The 20,178-nt window shown below is 44.1% G+C and overlaps 1 protein-coding gene across 2 annotated transcripts in view; it reads left to right on the top strand.

Moving 5' to 3' along the window:
• The first annotated feature begins 999 nt into the window (after positions 1 to 999).
• The window catches only part of LOC115333216, a 224,461-nt gene continuing 205,282 nt past the window's right edge, over positions 1,000 to 20,178 (top strand). For both annotated transcript variants that reach the window (XR_005715861.3, XM_029995860.3), the window contains exon 1: positions 1,000 to 1,380. Coding sequence is in view for 1 of the 2 variants with exons in the window: in XM_029995860.3 (XP_029851720.2) it covers positions 1,314 to 1,380 (67 nt within the window). In the remaining variant the exon portion in view is untranslated. The remainder of the gene's footprint in view (positions 1,381 to 20,178) is intronic.

Raw genomic sequence — 20,178 nt, 5'->3', positions numbered from 1 at the left:
CACAAGACATGCGAGGATGACAGGGAACATTCATGTCGCCTCTTCGTAAATGCGTGGTCATAAAATAACCAGCTACTTAAATTTCTCAGCCAAGCGAGACGAGTGCGTCCATATTATAAATAATTATGCAAACTACGTATGACTGGATAACAACCAAAGGTATAAAAATTGCAGTTTCTTGCTGTGTCATGCGAACAAACAGCAGCGATAGACCAGGCAATACACACATACTGCACACACAGTCTCACTGCACTCTAACCACGGCGTCACGTCACGTCACACAGTGTCACGTGACGTCATAACAGTATCACGTTTCGGGACATCACGATGCCACGTCACGCTGTCTCGTGACGCCCCAGATTCACGGGACATCATAACGTGACGTCATAGTGTCCCGTCATGATGTCATGTGACTCCAGGTGACACCATTACGTTCCGCTAATTTTCAGCAATACAATTTTCCACGCTGAGTTTCTGCAGATATCATCCGTTAAATTCGACGAGTAAACTTTTCTGCCCGGACGACCGAACAGAAAAGACACTCGGAAATCCGCTACGAAATTTCGCCAATGACGGCTGTCATCGTGAAACTTGTTTCCACATGTAGGTAGTCGACGGGGGAGCAACAAGCTCGCGTCTTCGATTACCAGTTGAGTTCCGCTCTTCTTTTATTCTTATTTTTGCCCCACAACCTATCTACGTAGCCGACAAGAGAATCGTTATGCGGAGGGAGCACACATCCGCTGTCCGGGCTAATAAATGCGCGGAGCGATACATACACCGACCATTAGCGAGTTTACCATCGACGCCGCGCGGGCGACCGGGTCCGGATCCCGACCGCACCGCGGCGCCACGAGCGCCCGTCAGGAGTGGGTGGGCGGGCCCTCCGACTTTCGCGCATGCGCGCCACACTGCGAGCGAACGCAAAAAAAAAAAAAAAAAAAAAAAAAAACCAGCCGTAAACTCGCAGACAAGAGAAAAGAAAGAAAGCGCGACCACGCGGCCCACGAGCGAAGTTGGTTCGGAGCGCGAAGACTTCAGCCTCTCTCTTCGAACAGAACGGTGCGCGTGGTTCCTCGAGCTAGTTCGGTCGCACGCGAGGAGTTTGCGCGTCGTACGAAAGCGCGAATTGTGAGCGATTGTGTAGAGTTTGTGATTTCGGAAGAGGGGAGAGATCTTTGTTCGGATTTGTTTTGTTTTTTTGGTGGACGTGCTGCGGGAAAGGAGGCAAGGAAGACATTCGTTGCCGTGGGAAAATCGTTGCGGAGAGTAGGGGTGAGGACTACGAGCCACAAACTTTCCGTTCTTCGGAGATGAGAGCACCCGTCGTGTCTGTGGTGCTGGTGACCGTGGCTGCTCTACTCATCGTCTTTGCTCAAGGTGAGCCGATTTCTGGGCTGAGTCACGCTTTGACGCGTGATCGAGTGACTTCGTCCATTTCTAGCTTCAAATCCGCTCGGTTGTTTCAGTTCATTAGTCTAGGAGTCGAAGTAAAACAGAAAAGTTATATTTATAACAAATATGTTAATTATCGTCGTAATTTTCACACATTTTTAAAGGCACTTGAAAAACAATCTTCTCGCTTTCCCTTTAGCCTTGTACACTTCCAGGTACAAAACGAAAAGCCGAAACAAAAATCTTTTGATTTTTCTTTGTGCTTCTCTAGATCATAATGCAATTAAACGCAACAACATTTTTTTTAAAAAAAAGGTACGTTTTGCAGCAGTTTACATATGAGCACATTATTTTCAATAATTTTCTGCAGAACACTAATTTTACATTTTCGGTATTTATTTTGTATTTTTATATTTATTTTTCACTCACAAATACGTATGCTCCTCAGCAAAAAAGAAGTCTTGATTCAGATTAATATAATAACGAAATTCATAATCAATCAATGCAAACGCGCGCAAAAAAAAAAAAGCTTAAAATATAAAACGTTTCTAGGTAATCCCAAGACAATTTAATAACACAACACCAGGGCTGAGCAGTATTGCGATAAAAATGTATCGCGACAGTATCTTAGAGATACTTTGAAGTACCTGTATTTCTGTATCGTGATACATTTGAAAAATGTATTTGTATTTCAGTAGTGAAATACATTCACAATGTATCGCTTGTATCGCGATACTTCGCCAGACTTAGGTATCTCGTTACATTTGTTGCCCTTTTTAAGATAAATTTAAAGGATAAAAACATGTTTAGTGCAAAGTGCTTCGGAATTTATAACATGAACCCGCCCGATAACATAATCTAACTCAGTCACCGACATAATAGAAAAACTACGGTTTAAAGTTACACTCGCAAAGTCCTCCACTGTTCCCAATTTAGCAGAGCGAACGCTGTAAAGGAGTTGAGTGGAGAAAAAGTACGACCCTGTTGTTCATTCTCCCCACACCATGGGTTACTCCGAAGCATATAAGACGACAATTTGAGATGCACCCTCACGGCAAAATAGGGCTTATTTCGATGAGACGCCTTTTGTCAAGCATGACACACAGCCTTTACCGTTCTGTAACTATGTGGTTCAACGGGGGTAACATGTTTTTTTAGCGGCATTAATCATAAATAAAGAGTTTGAGGCAAGGGGTAGTGCATAAATTGGCACAAAGAAAGGAGAACAAGCATAAATTACCATTCGCATTCGCCACAAACTACACCCTCCTCGCGTAGCACCATTTGGGAACAAATGTATTTCTATAAGTATCTGTATTCCGGAATACTTTATCGCCGTTTCTGCTGAAGTATCACAGGGATATCCCTTTGCGTAAAAGACAAATGTATCTCAATATCGGTATTTGAGCCTTAAAACACATGTATGTCAGTATTTGCATTCACGAATACTTTTTGGAGTATCTCTGCCCATTCCTGCACAACACGCAGATAATTTCCAAACAACACTTTTTTGCGTGAAAAACATAATGTTTTCAGTCGCATGACCCGAAAGCTTCAAAGATAAATACGAACTATTACAAAATTGGAGTCCCTACATCCTCATTCAAATTGTCAGCCGAACTTTTTTCGTCAGTGTGCTTCACTGTGCCGTAAATTATGCTCTACGAACAGCTTTTTCGAAATACTAAATTTTTATTCGATGACATACTGCACGCCAGATGAGGTTTCTTGTGTTAAACAAAAATCAAACTTCGCAAAATATTTTATGTTCACAAAAATGAAGCCACATATTTAGTGAAGCTAGAGACGTACGACCTTTGTTCGCTGAACTTTAACAGAATGTTAATCACAAAAAGAGATTTTTTTCTGTTTCACCTCCCTTACATCTATGAAGCAATGTGTAAATGAAACGTCATGTTTTCCTCAAGAAGCCGGGATCAAAATACACAAGACCCTTGCAATTGTTTTAAAATACAATTTTTCAAAGCCGGTGACATTTCCTTTCAATTTTGCGTGTTTTCGTTCTGCCAAGTACCAACCTCCTTCTTGAAATATTAATTTAAAATTGATCTCTTTACCATATCCTTAGTAATTAGTCTAAAAACTGGAACATTACTAGCGAGACGGATACATGTTCACCTGTTTTTTTCCCCAAACACTATGTATGGGAAAGCTTCACCTTTGTTATATTTTACGTAAATTAGATACATCGAGAAAATTTTTGTCTTCAACAAATTGGAAATTGCATCGGGTTTCATGAGTACTAGCGAGAATGCCCTTACATTTTAAACGTTACTCAACTATTATTAGATGTGTGTGCGTGTACGTGTGCTTGAGCGTGTGTGTGTGCGTGTGTGTGGTAAGCAACCGACACATATCTAAGGAGATAAACAAAATGAACAGGCACGCGTGTCCTAATTTAGTACAAGTGAAAATATTTTTCTCGGCAGTCTCAAATCCTCTCCCGTATATCACTTTAGAATTTATACACCTTTAGAATGTATACTAGGAATGGCAGGGTTATCAAATGGGCTTCACCAAACGTCAGAAGCTTCCAAGGAGTCTCTTTTTATACTCATTTTGTTGTCTTTTCGCTTAGCGGAAGAACGTGAACTTTGATTTGTTTAGTGCGATTATTCACTCTATTAAAAAGATGCGACTGCAGTGCATGCACCCCGCTTTCCGAAACATTGCCGGAGTAATATACGCTAAATAGACCAATGAATAGTTTCAAAATAACTGTATATTTTATTCTAGAAAAATTAAAATTACGAATATACATCGTCATATTTTTGTGATTATGTAAAATATATTAAAGGCTGTGAGTTCACTTCTCACGATGCTGTGTCTCGTTATACGACTTGCTGGTTGTTAATATAAAAAAAAGATGCTGTGAAATTGTTCAATTTCATTTACTTGAAAGGGTTTGATATTTTGATTGAGAAGGAATACCAATTTTTGCCCACAACCCGGTAAAGTTGTTTAATATAAATAGTGAACAATTCTGAAGTTTTGGGTCGGAAACACAATTCACACTCGTGTCTTCAATCTAAAAGCTTTTCTATAGCGCGTCTCGCGCATCGTAGACACTTTCGACAATGTTCTACAAATTTAATTTTGTTTGCTGTCAAAATTCACACACCGTTCCAGTTCTTTGTAAAAAATTTTTTTTTTCTTTAACTTCTATAATCCCCTTCGCTGCGCCGGTATTAACAATATTCTGAATACCCGGTTGCAAAAGATGTGGATGATATCCTGACTTCAATTGAGCATGTCCTCATCCGGCTTGAACCATTTTTTTAAACTAAGCGCTTGGTGCTCAAGGTTCTGGGAGGCTTCCTACTTGCCCTCAAAATACTACTAGATATTCGGCAACCATGGTTTCTACACCAGCTACCAAACAGCCACCCAGTGTCTGTTTGTCGCATTGGTTGTCCAAGCTACGGCTCGATACGCAACTACTAATTAGGCTAAATACCACCAGTCACACTACTCACCTGCCCTATTGTTTCAGTCGCAGCGAACACAGCAGAAGCATATGACTATGACGGTCTTGGACTTACTTAGTCGGATATGTTTAGCCAAGCATAAAACATTGCATAAACTGGCTTCGTAAATGTGGCTTCCCCACACTAGGATAACAACCGCCGTGAAGCACGCTCTACAGGCGTCTTGTATCCCTAAGGACGCCTTTAAAGCAATCTTCTCCCCAATATTACTCTTAGTGCGGGGAACCTAAGACCACGAAAAGAGCTTAAGACCGGAAAACAAAATTTAGTTAGAGCTCTTCATTTCTTTTTATCGCACTATCTTAACGTCTAAAGAACGCGTTGTGTAATAAGCACAAGTACAATTTTATTTTATCTTGCAGCGTTGCGACGTTCTTTTCCCGTGTCTTTCTTCTTCGACACCGTTTCCCTGCTTTTACCTTAGTCTCGGGTTTTCTACATCATGATCAGCATTTAGATGTATATTTACTGGGAGCACGACATACATGCTGAGCATCGTGCTTAGATATAACTGAGTTTTTAAGTAATAATTTGAAATCGATAATTCATAAAATGATTAATTTTAGGTTGTCAGCAAGTAGACGAAGCTTCATTGTTTATTTTTTTATATATTGGTAAAAATATAATAACATTCATAACAAATGTTTTCCCCTTGTAGTGCGCGTCGGCACTATGCTCCTTAGAACAAGGGAAATACATTTAGCTATCGAAGCCTACATGGCATATTCTACTAAACTGGACAACAGACCCTTTCAAATGTTAATAAAGTAACGTTGCTTGGACACGAAGCGCGTGACTGGATCCGTGTCCTCGCCGAATGCTGACGTCCACACTCGGGTCCAATACTTGTTCAGAGTACGTAATCAAGCAATGGAGAACTAGCGTTAGCGCGAAATTTTAAAAGGGTTTATTCTAAATGATCAAATAACAAAAATATTAAGCTTTTATTTTATGGGTAATTTTGAACTCATTTTTGTTCCAGGGGCATCATTAACACGAATACTATAAGAAATTTCAATTTCTAATATTCTACTTTAACAGCTTTAATGACCAATCCAATATAAAAAAACACATCACATTCACAAGTATAGTTTTCTTCGAGTGACTAATGTTTTAACTACAAAGATTATGATTACTTGTACCTTATTAGAATACGTTTGTTAGAATACGTGATATATCATAGCCTCCTTTATACTCACAAAGCCTGGCAGTTCGACAACTAAGCCATAGAGCGCCCGGTCGCTGATTTGGAGCGCGAAGATCTGGTAGCACAGAGCATTTCTCGGGGAAGCTGGTAGCGAGCGCACAGCTTTTGCAGCGGCGAAGACGCACGAGAAACGCGAGGAGTATGAGCGGACATTCCATGGCTTGGGAGAAGAGCGTTTCAGCGTCTCGCCACAGCGGGGCGCCCGTTACATGACTCTCCTCTCATCCGTTCTCTGCCGCTCTACCTTTTCACTTTCGGCGGCCTCGTCTCATGGCGATCTGCAAGGCTTTGTCAGTATAGGGGAGGCTATGGGTATATATTAAGTGTATTTTTTAAACGCTAAGAAAACAACATCTGAACGAAGGAGGGTTCAGGGAGATTGACGCCATTTACACATTTACGAAAGCACCTATATAAACCACGGGACAATAACGTACATCATACACTGATTACGCTTTAGACAAATTAATCAGGGTCTATAACAGAGTGCACGCTCTGACGAGCAATTAGAGGTGCTGTACCGCGCGCGACATTACAGCAGCGAGTCAGCCTAGCAAAAAGTCACCACTCCCGCTAAGACACGCCTAGATCGCATTTCAACCTCAACAACCTAATCCGCGCGCCCTAATCCCAACAGCAACAAAAACAACCAACAACGAAGCCACATCAAATAAAAACGTCAACGAGGGGGGAACAGATCCATCATATTAGTTCTTTCATCAGAGCGCAACGACCACGGACAAAATACTGCCCACCAAGAAACGAGCTCCTCTCACGCTAACGACTCACCCTCGCCAGCCAACACGTGACCAACGTCGCACCAACGACGTCGTACGTAGTTAAGTGGCTGCAGCGCACCAAAGCTTCCCGCTCTCCCCTCCTGCACCGGCAATGCGCTCTAGAGTCACGGTGCACCGCGTCAGAGCGCAGGCCCTAACGTGCAATCTGCGTCCGGCCGTGGGCGCGGATAATTGCCGCAGCGACGGCTACCTCCGATGCGCTAAGAAATTGTTCGGTGCGTTTCGGCCGGCGTTGGAAACGGGGGCGCTAAGCGTGTCCCGCAGCGATGGTCATCTGCTGGGCCCTTTATGGAAAGGAAGCGCGGCGATGTGGACTTGGGCGAAAGGGGATACCATTTACGTGCTCGGTACGTGATCCGACGGCCCGAGCGGGTGAGTGTCCCGTCTCTGATTGCGCTTCGATTAAAGGTAGGGCGGGCGAGAGCGTCGACCGCCTCCCAAGTGCTTTGAGAACGGCGGTGGGGCGTGCGCGTAAGGGAGGCTTTGGGATAAAAAAAAAAATTATATTGTTACTCAGAGAATGATAACGGCAGGAAGGAGTTTCAGTTGTTCCGCCTACAGCGCGAGCAATTTTCACCTTTGGTAGCGCATCAGCGTCTCAAGAGCCTCGAGTGCGCATGCGGAGCCAAAGCACGGCGGAAGGCAAAGACCGCGTGCTGGAAACTGGACGTTCGACAGAGGCGCTTGCGGTTCGCATCTGTTTAGGGACTCTTCTGTATTTGTGGGGGTGTTTAAAAGTGAAGAGCTTACAAATTTGCGCTAAAAATAAAATAAAAATGTCCATGTCAAAAAACGATCATTCCTGGGGTTGAGCTCTCCTTAGCCCCACATTGAGGCTACCGAAGGTAGACTTCAGTTCAATGTGTTTAAAAGCAGCCAAAAAAAAATTGTATTTGACAATTCTATTTTTCTTTCTCAGAACTGGACTATTTCCTATTGCTACACAATCACACGTGAAATTTATCAGATTTATTTATTTAGCGTGTATTAAAGTGTACTACTGCAGGTAAGCGCTGTTGCGATCAGGTTAGACAGCAACACATAAATGTTCTTGCGTTAAGGTTAGACTCCAGGGTGCGTACATGCGGCATACAACCAACGAAGAACACCGCGTGCGACGTTCGCTTTGCCCGCGGCGCAACAGTCGCTGTTTTGATGCCACGCGCAAAAACAAACGCCACCGGGCAAACGTCGTCGATCTTTCTCAGCCTCCATGAATTTCAGCCTTTAAGTCGGTTTTGAAATGTTTGTAATATACAATAAAACGATAAAGGATGTCTCGCCTAATATTGCTGTTCATATAGAAAAGGTTGAAGCAAACTGTTATAACAATGCACATTATAAATAAGACATCATTCGTATGTCTCAGGTCTGGTCTTCCTAAAGATTTCAAAAGTGCGAATATAAAACGTGAAACACCCTCTCGTTTCAATAAAACGATGGGCTTCCAAATACACTTAACGTCCTACGCACGAGCAATCTCTCGTTTTTCTAGTATGTATAAGGTGGCGCTGTCTCTAGCAGTCAGTGTTCACTATCTAGGTTGTGCAGGTCGCCACCCAATTCAAAGGTTTCAGCGCTACGCATCATTCATCCAATCAGTGTTCATTAATAATGCGAGTTCGCTAAACACTGACACGCATAAAGCACAGTTTAATGTGTAACGCAGTGGTTTTCAAATGGGGGGCCGCTTAGCCCTGACTCATTAGTAAAGCCCGGCAATAAAAATTATCTTTTTTTTTCGGATTGAGAAGAAACGTTCCAATTTTCGGGTGGATTTGCTTGTGTGTATGTCAATAACAGAAGTCTACTTCCCACTAGCCCTTCGATATATCCATTTAGTAAATCGCTATCATAATTAACCTATATATTTTCTTTCCCCTCACCACAAACGGGCTCCTCCATTATCTCCTCCGATACACAAGGAGTCCGCGAAACATCAAGGTTTGAGAACCACTGGTGTAACGGATGATTGCGTTATACCAGCAACAACTAATGTTTACATAAGCGTTGCGTTTTCATACTTTGGTTGTCAACGTTACGTTCTGGCCGTCAGGTATTGCGCAACTCCGGTGTGATCACAAATAAAAAAAACTGTTTCTACTTTCCCAAATATACAACATAAAAGTTGCAATGGCAGCAGAACGTGACCAATGCACGTTGTTTTGAAAATAGGAATGTCTGTTTATTCATGACCGCGTACTACAATCGCAGATTCCAGTGCTTGTGAAGAAAACGAACCTACAAATATGCTCACTGGAGTTGTCAGTGCATAACGGTTCTGGAACCTGAAAAAAAAATGAAACCTGTTTACAAGTCCCTGTAACGCCGAATTAGAGCGCAGCTCCTGAGGAGGAGGAGGAGTGGAAGGTACATCCTTCCTCCCTCCTCCTCACCTCCTCATCCCGTCTGCTACTCCTCCCTCCGAGGGGCGTGGCCGTCGCCTCACGAGGGTCACGTGACCCGTACGAGGTCGCGTGACAATGACGTCATCAGTGACGTCACCAGTGACGTCACTGATGACGTCTTCATCACTAGTGACGTCATCAGTGACGATGGCGATGCGGATGCCGAGACGTCATTAGTGACGTCACTGATGACGTCATCAGTGACGATGACGATGCGGATGCCGATAACGTCATCAGCGACGTCACTGATAACGTCATCAGGCATGATGACGATGCGGATGCCGATGACGTTATCAGGACGTAATTGATGACGTCATCAGTGACGATGCCGATGACGATGCCAATGACGTCACTATTACGTCACTGATGACGGCATCAGTGACGCCGCGCATCCCAAAATGCACCGCGCGATTGCGCCGACGGTGACGCCGCTCAAGCCGGAAACGGGCGCCTAGGAGCTGCGCTCTGAAAAATGAAACCGCTTTACAACTCCCTGTAAAACCGAATTAGAGCGCAGCTCTTGAGGAGGAGAAGGGAAGAATACTGAGGGTCACGTGTTCTTGGGGGGGTCACGTGAACCCCCCCCCCCCCCGAGGTCACGTGACCTTGGGGTCTCACGTGACTTCGGTGGGGTCACGTGACCGCCCAGGTCACGTCAGAGAAATTTTTCCGCTAATTTTTCCGCTAGATTTAACGGGAAAATTTTAGAGCACAGCTGTTAGGCGCCCGTTTCCGGCTTGAGCGGCGTCGCCGTCAGCGTAACCGCGTGGTGCATTATGGGTAAATCGCCCCGCTAAGTTTAGCGGAAATATTTCCCCGCTAAATCTAGCGGAAAAATTTCCCCGTTAAAGCTAGCAGAAAAATTTCTTTGGGGCTCACGTGACCTGGGCTGTTCCGTGACCCCCCCCCCCCCCCCCCCCCCCCCGAGAACACGTGGCCCTCAGTACCCTTCCCTCCTCCTCCTCCTCAAGAGCTGCGCTCTAATTCGGCGTTGCAGGGAGTTGTAAACGGCTTTCATTTTTTTCCGCTAGATTTAGCGGGGAAATTTGTCCGCTAGATTTAGCGGGAAATTTTTGCACTTGATTTAGCGGGGAAATTTTCCCCTAGATTTAGCGGGGATATTTTTCCGCTAAATGTAGCGGGGAAATTTACCCATAATGCACCGCGCGGTTACACCGACGGCGACGCCGGCACCGACGCCCCTCAAGCCGGAAACGGGCGTCTAAGAGCTGCGCTCTAAAAGTGGCTTTGGATTCACTAACGTATGAATGTAACTTTAGAGAGTCCTTAGTTTAAGAGCAATTGCGCGTGCGAATACATTTGCAGGGCCAAGCACTCTGACCTATGCAATTGCTATTGCGCCACGAAGTACTCAACAAACGCTGTATACCGCACCTTTTCTTTTTTCATATCTTTTTTTTTTTTTGTGAGCAAGAAATATAAACGTATTTCGAGTACGTCGCCTTTATTAAATCTCCGTATTCCTTTGTCCACACTATTTCATGTTTCTTTCTTTCTAGCCATTCGACACTATGCGCTCTCTGACTTTATAATATTTAATAGTTTGTTTTTCTTTTGTTGCTTTTCAGTAAAATAATATAGCCTGCCCACGTCTTATATATAAAAAACACCAAAGTTTATGAAAATATTTGTAGAGTCAGCTTTCCTTAACAACTCTTAACAACTATAAACAAACACAAAGCACAACCTGAATGCGAAGTGAGTCGTGTGTGTGATAGATTTTGAACGAAGCTGATGTCAACGGCCTATATATATATATATGTATAAATATATAAATATATATATATATATATATATATATATATATATATATATATATATATATTGGGCTCCTGGCCCAATTTTTCGCCAGCTCTCTTTCCCTTTTCCTTTCCCTAACTTTAATGCAATAAATTCAATAATCACCTTCTCCCCTCTTCGCAAGACTGTCAATGCCGCTTTAGGCATTGACAGTCTCAGAAACGTAACAAGGGAGCGGGTCTCGAGCGCCTCATTATCGCTCCGCCGACAACGATATTACATAATTAGTCGAAAAGAGCACCGAACCACAAACAACAAAGCGAAGAGCGCGAACTTAGTAAACCACGCACCGTGTTTCTTTATCTGCCAGCTGTTCGTTTGAGGTTCGACAAAAGATGTTAGCGTCAACATAACAAGCCAACTTTGTATATGCACCGTGATAAACCCGCCCAATTTCAATATTAAAATTGAGCCTCATTTGTTGGTTAATTTGCTTTCTGGTTTATCTTATAGTATTATAATCATTGACAAATCAACGAGAAAAAAAAAAACAGGGCTTGACCTAACAAATCGACCATGAAATGAAGTTTGGTCTCGTATAAATGGGGATTTTACTTATCACATATATCTCTTAGTCGGCAAAAAAGACAACTAGTACATGAGGGTAGAAAGCCAAAAGCAAGCATTTGGGCAGGAGAATGCCAAAATTATTTGTTTTTATTTGTTTGTTTTGTTTTTACGTCCTTCGCTTCGAAATGTTTCTTCCTTTTCACTGTGACGCAGCGGCGGGGTGCCTTTAGCACGTCTGCACAACGTGGCTCACGCACTGAACGCGATCACCACCGCATCACTCGAACGTATGCGCTCGCCAACAACCAGATCCGTCTACGAATATTTGGATTCACGATCGTGGCCAATGAATGCCGTGATGGCACTTATCGTCGCTTGCGAATGACAAGTTCCACGGTGTGCTTGCAATTCACGGAGGAGGCTCAGAGCCATCGCATCCGGCGCCCAAGGACATCACGACCAGGTGGTTTCTCGTTTCGCTTTTGAGTTGAGGATTAAAGCTGAGGAAGAGGAAGTTGAAGAATAAGTTTGCGGTTCGCTCACGCTTCTCGCTTCGTGATTCGTTCTACGTCGTTCCCATCGGCCGATGCCGGAAACTTATCCACCGAGGAGCGATCAAAAGATGCTCAAGGCTGCGTCTCTTATACTGTTAAGGCTGTTTCAGACACTTGCGTTTGAGTGAGTTTGACTGCGTTGCGTCGAGAAGCGAAAGCGAGTCACCATTAAAATCTGTGCTTCGTCTAAAGCGTGGAATTCAATTCAAGGAATCATCTTGGTACGCGATAAAAGCAGCAGAAATGTCTTGGTTTCTCAGAGCCGTAACGCATTCAAACGCGGTCGAATGCAACTGTCTGAACCAGGCTTTAGTGATGGTGCTCTGCGTTTTGTAAATCCTCAGTGACTATAGTCTTCATTCTTTATTAGCAAATACTATAAATGCAAGGTTCGATGTGGGTATACTTATTTTTTTTCTGTTCGTGCTTCTGTGGCATAATGTTCTTTGCTACCCTTCGTCTCACATTTATATTTGTTCATCTTGTAAGACAAAAAAAAGCTACAAGTTGAAGCACGAGGCGTAGATTCAATTCGTGTGATTCAAGGATACAAGATACATTGAGCGATGCAATTTACTCAGCAAACCAAACTCGCGTTTGCCAGACAGCCTACTATACAAACAAGACGTTAGGTACTACCCAGATTTCGTTATTTTTTTTTAAAGAAGACGAAAAGGCAAAATAAAATAAATACAAAAAATGCCCACCGCAAAAAATAAATATTAGAGAAACATCAACTTGCATCTTTAACAAAGGGTTGCTGCAACACTCTCACAAACAACTCCCCCCCCCCCCCCCCCCCTTTCCCAACCACCACGACTGCCACCACCAACGACAACACGAACCCGATACTGCTGCGGACAAAAGCAACATCAAGAAGCCGCCGCAAAAAAATCGGCTCGCTTCGACATCACTCTCCTCATCCGGATAAGTGAAACCTAAAGGCCTCTGCCACCTTCCTTTTTTTCTACCTTACGTTTTGCTTTGATTGCATGGTTCCAGTTTCAGTGCCGGTTTCCATTGCGGCCCCCCAGACGCAGCGACGCAGTCCGGCCGTGCGTGCGCCAGTGCGTGCGTGTGGCGAGCACGGTGCGGGGGCCGGGCAGAGATACGTGGCCGGCCCAAGCTGCTCATGAATAAAAGCCGGTTGAACGGACAACGTAGCGTAACATCCCTACGGCGAGCGCCGAGCGTTAAATATTCAGGTAGCCCTCCGCCGTCTGTGTATCAGACACAGCAAGAAAGGAGACGCGGGCACCGACCGATTTGGCAGTGGCCGGCTTCGATCTCCCGGTCGGTTTTTCTTTCTCTGGCGACTGGACTCTTTGCTCATGACGGAATCATCGCGTCAGGCTAATAGTTTTTGCCGGAGCCACGTGCGAGACAATATGTTTCGCTGAGTCACGTGGGTTGGGTAGGCGTCGTGTTGCGCAAAATATATTTGGTTGAGCAAGTGGGGTGGCAATGAACAAAAAAGCACACACGTGTTCATTTATACAAACGGACCCACATGGTCATATACACATGCGAGTGAACACGACCGCAAACAAACACGGACTCGCACGTACATGAGCATGCACATGCAAACATGGACACTGCTCAACGCTGTCAGCGCGAACACCAAATTAGCTCTTTTTTTGCGTTTTACTTCGAAGAGATATTGGCGAGTATGAAATTTTACTGTTTAGGTTAGTGCCCCAAAGGGGCGCTTGTGTTCGTCCTTCGTGCCCCTTGTTCCTTTTCTCTGGGGATTATTATCGTTATTCTTCTCCGGCTCGATTGCACCTTTGCAGTAATTGCATTATCATCATAACATTAAAATGCAGGCCGTTCATTCTTGTTGGTGTTAAACTGGTGGCATCTGTTAAACCTCGCTTGTTCTACTGACGTCTAACTCCTGGTTAGCTCAGTTGGTAGAGCGCTCCATTGACAAGGGAGAGATCTCTGATTCAATACCAGGACCAGGCAAAATTTTTCAGTCGCGCACCAGTCACCTATTTGTGATTGGAGATTTTTGTGTGTCCTTTGCCCCCCTTGTTTCGTTTCTCCAGGGATTATTATCCTCATTTTGGTCCAGCTCGGTGGCACCTTTACATTAATTGCATTATCAGCACTACTATCTTAGCCCAAAGTAGTTTGGTTTTAGAACAAAAAGAATGATAGCTTGTTCTCGCTAGCAGTGTCGAGCAGTGTACGAGTATATAAAGAACAGGTATATACGCGTAAATGTTCCTTTGTGCAAACAAATACTGGGTCACGCGGAGGTAGCCAATAAGATTCGCTCGCTCGGCCCCACGCGCACAGGTTCCTGCAAGCAGCGGTGTAATATTCTTACGAACAGTAAATGAGCCGCCTTACAAACAAGGATACAATAACCCAGGTATCGGTCAATACGAGCACCGACATTGCCTCACGCCCGACACACCACCGGAGAAACTCTGCCGAAGGGACCTTGATACTGGACAATGGCAAGCCGCAGACATAAAACGCCCTCGGCACCTTGTCGTACATTTTTCTCTCGGAACAAAGTGACGCAACCGCTTTCATCGTTGTATATATAGATGTTACTTTAGTTTCTGTTCGTGTCTAGGCTTTTCTTTTTTTTTTTTTTTTTTTTGTTATTGTTACTTTATGTCCTCGCGCGTGTTTTCTTTTTTGTCTTATTTTCCGGCTCGGTACGTTTCTGGCGTCTCCCGCCAAACACATCGGTGTATCTATAACGCTTGACCGTGGAACAGCGAGCGCCGTGGCTTTTGTCGTGGCCGCTTCTCCGGCTTTGGGGACGTGCGGTGCCTTCGAGACGACTCGGGCCCAGAGGCTCCGATAAGTTACCGCCGCCGGCCGCGGCTTATTGGCTGCGAGTGGCGCGGCCGTAAAAGAACACAGACGCCCCGGCGTACCCAGCGTGCGTGGGTTCACTCAGCCTGCGGTCCCGCCAAGCGGCGAGCGACGAAAGCTGATAACGAGGGCCGTTGCCGCTGCGGCTGGACAAATGGACAATTTAAGAAACGCTTCCACCCTCGTGGTTTCTTCTTCGGCGTTCTTAGTGGTTTGCGGCCTCGCGTAACGGGAAGCAGCAGAAGCTCACAGCGAGAGCCGTTGCGGCAAGGGACGTTGAAAACTTGTGTCTAACTTGAGTTGGGATGTTGAATGTTCAGGTTCGACTACCTCGGCGAACCTTCGACCATCGAGCGAAATTCGACAAAGCTCGACTTACGGACATTGTTGCTCGCTTTCGACACAACGATTTCGAATTTTGGGAAACAAGCAATTTATAAATTAGGCGTATATTATATTTTATAGAGTTATTATGTATTCTCATTGAATCTAAAAGCAGAAACATGTACCTTTAAAGTTTTCGTTAATTATTGATCTCAAAGAATGAAACGATATACCCCACAAATATTGCAATTTTTTCTTTTTTTGTTCTCCGCTAGGTAGCTAGCGTAAGCTAGTTTTTAATTTGTGCGCCTGTGCGCAAAAGGTCAAACTTGGTCGAGCAGTTGTCGAACTGTAAGTCAGAACTTAGAATAAATCGAACCTGGTTGAACTGAAACCTCGGTAGGTTCGCAACAAACTTGGTTGCGTCTGTGTCTATACGGCGTGCAAGTTAGTCTGGTCCTTGCGCACCTCGTGCGTTTATTTATTCCCCTCTTCTAACCCCCGTCCCTCCTCCCTCCCCCCTTCCCCCCCCCCCCCACACACACAAACAAGAAAAAGAAGAAACGCGTTCATTTGAGTTTGTTTTGCCCCGACTTCAAGAGATTACGGCACGAGATTGGCTGCCTGGTCATCATAGCTTCTGTACGAATTCCTCTTCGGTGCCCTTTCATTGGTGGGCTCCTCTGCTTTGGGCGATGCGCCAAAGACGTATTTTAGAACGCTTACTTGCCGTAGAGACCTTTGCATCGCTTATCACCCGGATGAGCAATGCTGAGTCACTGATCTGTGAGCACATGCGCAGCGTCTGATATGCCGCACAATAGACCAACAAAGCATGCTCAGAAGGCGCTCCACAGCCCAGCAGACAAAGATAGCAGAGCGCATGAGACGATCACCCTCAACTTACGCAACGCAAGGCGTGGCTTTTCATATTCACTTTTTTTTTCCTTAGTGGCACATTTTACGGCGTTTTTATTTGGTCAATGCCGGAAGCTCGTTGGTTGCGGAGAAATAACAATAAGCTTGGGTTTCACCCCTTCTGCGTTTATTAAGCTGTCCGCGAACGTTGTTTTAGAGGAGAAACGTAACAAAGCGCTTTGATGAATTAGAAAAGAAACAAAAAGTCTGCTAATTGAACAACTTTTGTCCATTTCAAGCCAGGTAAAGCCTAGAGCTCAAAGCAGCGTCAAATGTCAGCGTTGTTTCGTGCTAATAAAGACATCTTTTTCTTTTTTTTTAAGGTGAAGATTTTTTTAAGTTATAAGCAAAGTAACCGCCTGTGGACCCTACAATATAAACAAATTCATGTTCATATGTGTCGTTCTATCACCTCGTGAAACGCTGGTGCAACAGTGATAAATTCGAAACTATAATCTTTGCCGCCTTAAGAAACCCACGACGTGGTTTATTCTTTAGCTTCTTGCCTTATGATTTTTTGTTGCGCGTAGTCCTTATTGGCTATTTACGCAATCTCACTCGACGTGGAGGGCTAACAAGACGCTTGAAAGTCGCCACGCTGTTCGTTTTTCTTTTTTTTTTCTTTTTGCTCGTAGTGATTACATATTTCATCTGTACAACACACAATAAAAAAATAAAAAAAAAAAACTGGTCGTAGAGTTTTTAGGGGTTCTTCGGTGTGTCCACATTTTGCACCATAAGGAGTTCTTCTAAGCGCCCCTCCCCCCTAGAAGGGTTCTTTGTGAAAAACATATACGTGGCTCTTTTAAGCTCCCTTTTCGATGTAAGAGTGTTCTCCATCGCCTAGTTGCCTTTCCAGTGCGCCAGGGGGTGATAGTGCTAGAAGCGCAACCGTTTCTCATGGGCCGAAAGAGGTCTTGGGACGTCGAAGAACCTTTCAAGAACTGATTTTTTTTCTTAGAGTGCACCGGTAAGTCATTAGTTAGAAAAGCGCTGAAATGTAATTGTTAACAATTACATTTCAGTGTAACTTTGACGAAATGACAAATTCTCAGGTATTTTCGTGTTCATTTAAGTAAAATTATAGCGAAAGCTCGCATTTAAAGACGAGCATCAGCACCGGAAGACATAAAAAAATATTTTTTTTTTCTACGCCATGCGTTGCACTTCTGATGCATTTCTGAGAGCGCTCGATTAAGTAATATACCATAGCGATAACCTTCAAAAGACCAGATCACTAATTACCTTCACGAAAAAAAAAACAGCCTATTAGAAAAAGGAGTTCTTTGTTCAAGGCATAAAAAATATACGCTTACAAATCCAGTACTCAAGGCTACTCGCACAGCAATGAAGAAAAAATCGGCAGTGTTGCGACTAGGTGAAAAAACATTAGCACATCGCTTTACTGTGACGAAGGAGACCTACTTGTTTCTATCTTGGTCAATATTTTTTTTTTAGAACTTATTTTGTTTTTTCAAAATTTATAAAATATTTAATACATTTCTGACAGACCAGATGGCATGAAACCGAAATTTCCTGCGCTCATGAACTCAACAATAATAAAAAAAGAAAAACGGGCAACCACCGTAAAACAGCGTCTTCTTACTACAAGCGCTATTGAGTCGGTACACCACGAAAAAGGCGGAGGAAGGAACGGTGTTAACAACCGCCGCAAAGATGATGACGAGATCCGCCAAAGCGATCTCGTCATCACGCCCCCCTACACCGTTAGTAGGTACGTTCATCCGTTGGCCCCGCTAAGTGCTCTTAGCTGCGACCGACCGTGGTCCGTCCTCCACCTCCCCATCCTCCCACCGCTTCCCATTCTGATCGCTTCGCCCCCTTCCCCTGTTTTGTTCGACACAATAAAGCTTTTAAAGCGTCGGCGACAATCTTGTCGAGCGACGCTGGCCAGCTGATGACCGCATTTGAAACACAGCTTCTCCGGGCTGTAATCGCGCCACGCTCAAAGGGAAGCTCCTCGGACGTTTGCACTGCGATGACGAAGAGGAGGAAGGCCGTTTTTTGGAAGTTGTGGTTCTACGTCTCTATGTTGTGTGTGTTCGTGGTCTTTCGTGCGCGTTCGTGTGATTTCGTGTGTTTGTGTGTACGTGCACGTGTGTGTGTGCGTGTGCGTGCGTTTGCGTGTGTGTGTGTGTGTGTGCGCGCTTGTGCGTGCGTACATGCCCTCGGTAGGTACTCGGCGATGTGTTAATGTTTCGTTGTTCGAGAACCTGTGTGCGGTTGAGCGTCGTCGCGCTTGATCCCTGCGCGCGCTTCACAATTTTCTATTTCTCTCATTAATTTCATTTTATTTAGTGATTACTTGATGCCACACCTTGGAAAAAATTGTAGCATACACAATTGACACTTATTGAAAACAAATCTTCAAATAAATATTAACAGCTTCACATAGTCGGCGAAGTGAACCCCATCGCGCCCTAGAACCCGTTTCTCATTTTTATGAAGTAGACCGGGAACCAGAAACGCAAACAACGCTCTTCTTTTTTTTTGAAGGAAGCACTTATTTTTATTGTCTTGCTAAGGTCTTTATAAAAGGCACCCTAACATTAAGCGATACGCTAGTCAGGAGAGGTAAACCAAAACGCCTCGGTGTCAAGAATTGAAAAAAAGCAACATGTTATTTGCTTTTTTCTTTTGTTTTGGTCACGCTCTCTGGTATGTAGATTTGATCGCTAACAACCAGTTTCTTTTGCAATGGGTTTAACTGGATATTTTCCTCATTTGAATAAATATAGGCAGGATATTAACACTGTTTACGTGGTCTACGCGTTTTATTGAAAGACAACTTCGCCTCCCGGTACACCGTTGACGCTTCTGTGAACCAGCTGAAAGGCACTTTTTCCAGGGCTGTCTTCTTGAGATGGCTCTTGTACCATTACAACCAGTTACAAGAAGCTCTCTTGTGATTCGTGATCTCGTATCTCATTATCGGGCATTATAAGAACATTACGCTTTCATACATGCACTACGTGGAGTTTTGAAGAAAGCCACGCGTCAGAGATCACCCAGTTACAAGTTTTAAGCAGCAACGTAGGTGATTTTAACGGCGCGAAGTTCTGCAAGCCCCAAGATGACCAAAGACAAACTATGTTAGCCGACTTTTCAATATTTATCAAACGTTGCATAACCTGAAAGACAGAAATTATTCCTCGTGTTAACAGACGACGACGAGGATGATCATGATGTTGATGATTATAATGATGCAGTCTTTACATGTATAGCACAAAGAAGCTTGACGCCTTAGCCAAGAAATAAAAAGCTCGAGAATATTTTATTTTTTGTCAGCAATCTTGCGCCCCCAGTGTTCGGAACTTCTTTCCGTTGACTGCACATATTGCGAGCGCAACCCGCTGTCCCACCTATCTTTTTTGCTGGTGCGGCAATGATGACCGTGCAGGAGTTCTCTATAACTCCCTCCGCTCCGATAGTGTGAATAGTTTTCGTGCCTGGCGTTGTTATCGTGAACCCCAGGGTGCCTGTTAGACCTCTTTGTAGGTCAAAACAGATGGGGATACATGAGGCCTGGGGTGGGTGCAGAGGCGCTTATAGAGAAGCACCTACTGGCTCTTTTCAGATAAGATCATAAACGCGAGTCCGGGCGCGTTTTTGGTTTTTTAATAATTTATTTTATATATTACTCCTTAATGAGTGTAACGAACGAAATAAAAAGAGATAATGCAAAAACAGATAATATTTAAAGAGAAAAAAAAATTGAGTGCGGAAAAACGGCCTATACGATTTTTGAAGTTTTCGCTTATGTCATGTTTTGTGACATCTACTACGCAAACTACAAGTATGAAGACTTTCCAATATTTCGCACTTATAATAGCTTATAGGACCTATTGAGAGATAAACGTACAGCATTGTGGA

Source organism: Ixodes scapularis, unplaced genomic scaffold (assembly GCF_016920785.2).
Source record: "Ixodes scapularis isolate PalLabHiFi unplaced genomic scaffold, ASM1692078v2 PGA_scaffold5__190_contigs__length_132052651, whole genome shotgun sequence".
Lineage (NCBI taxonomy): Eukaryota > Metazoa > Arthropoda > Arachnida > Ixodida > Ixodidae > Ixodes > Ixodes scapularis.
Note: the sequence above shows the minus strand (reverse complement) of the source record. Positions and strands in the feature narration are given on the sequence as shown.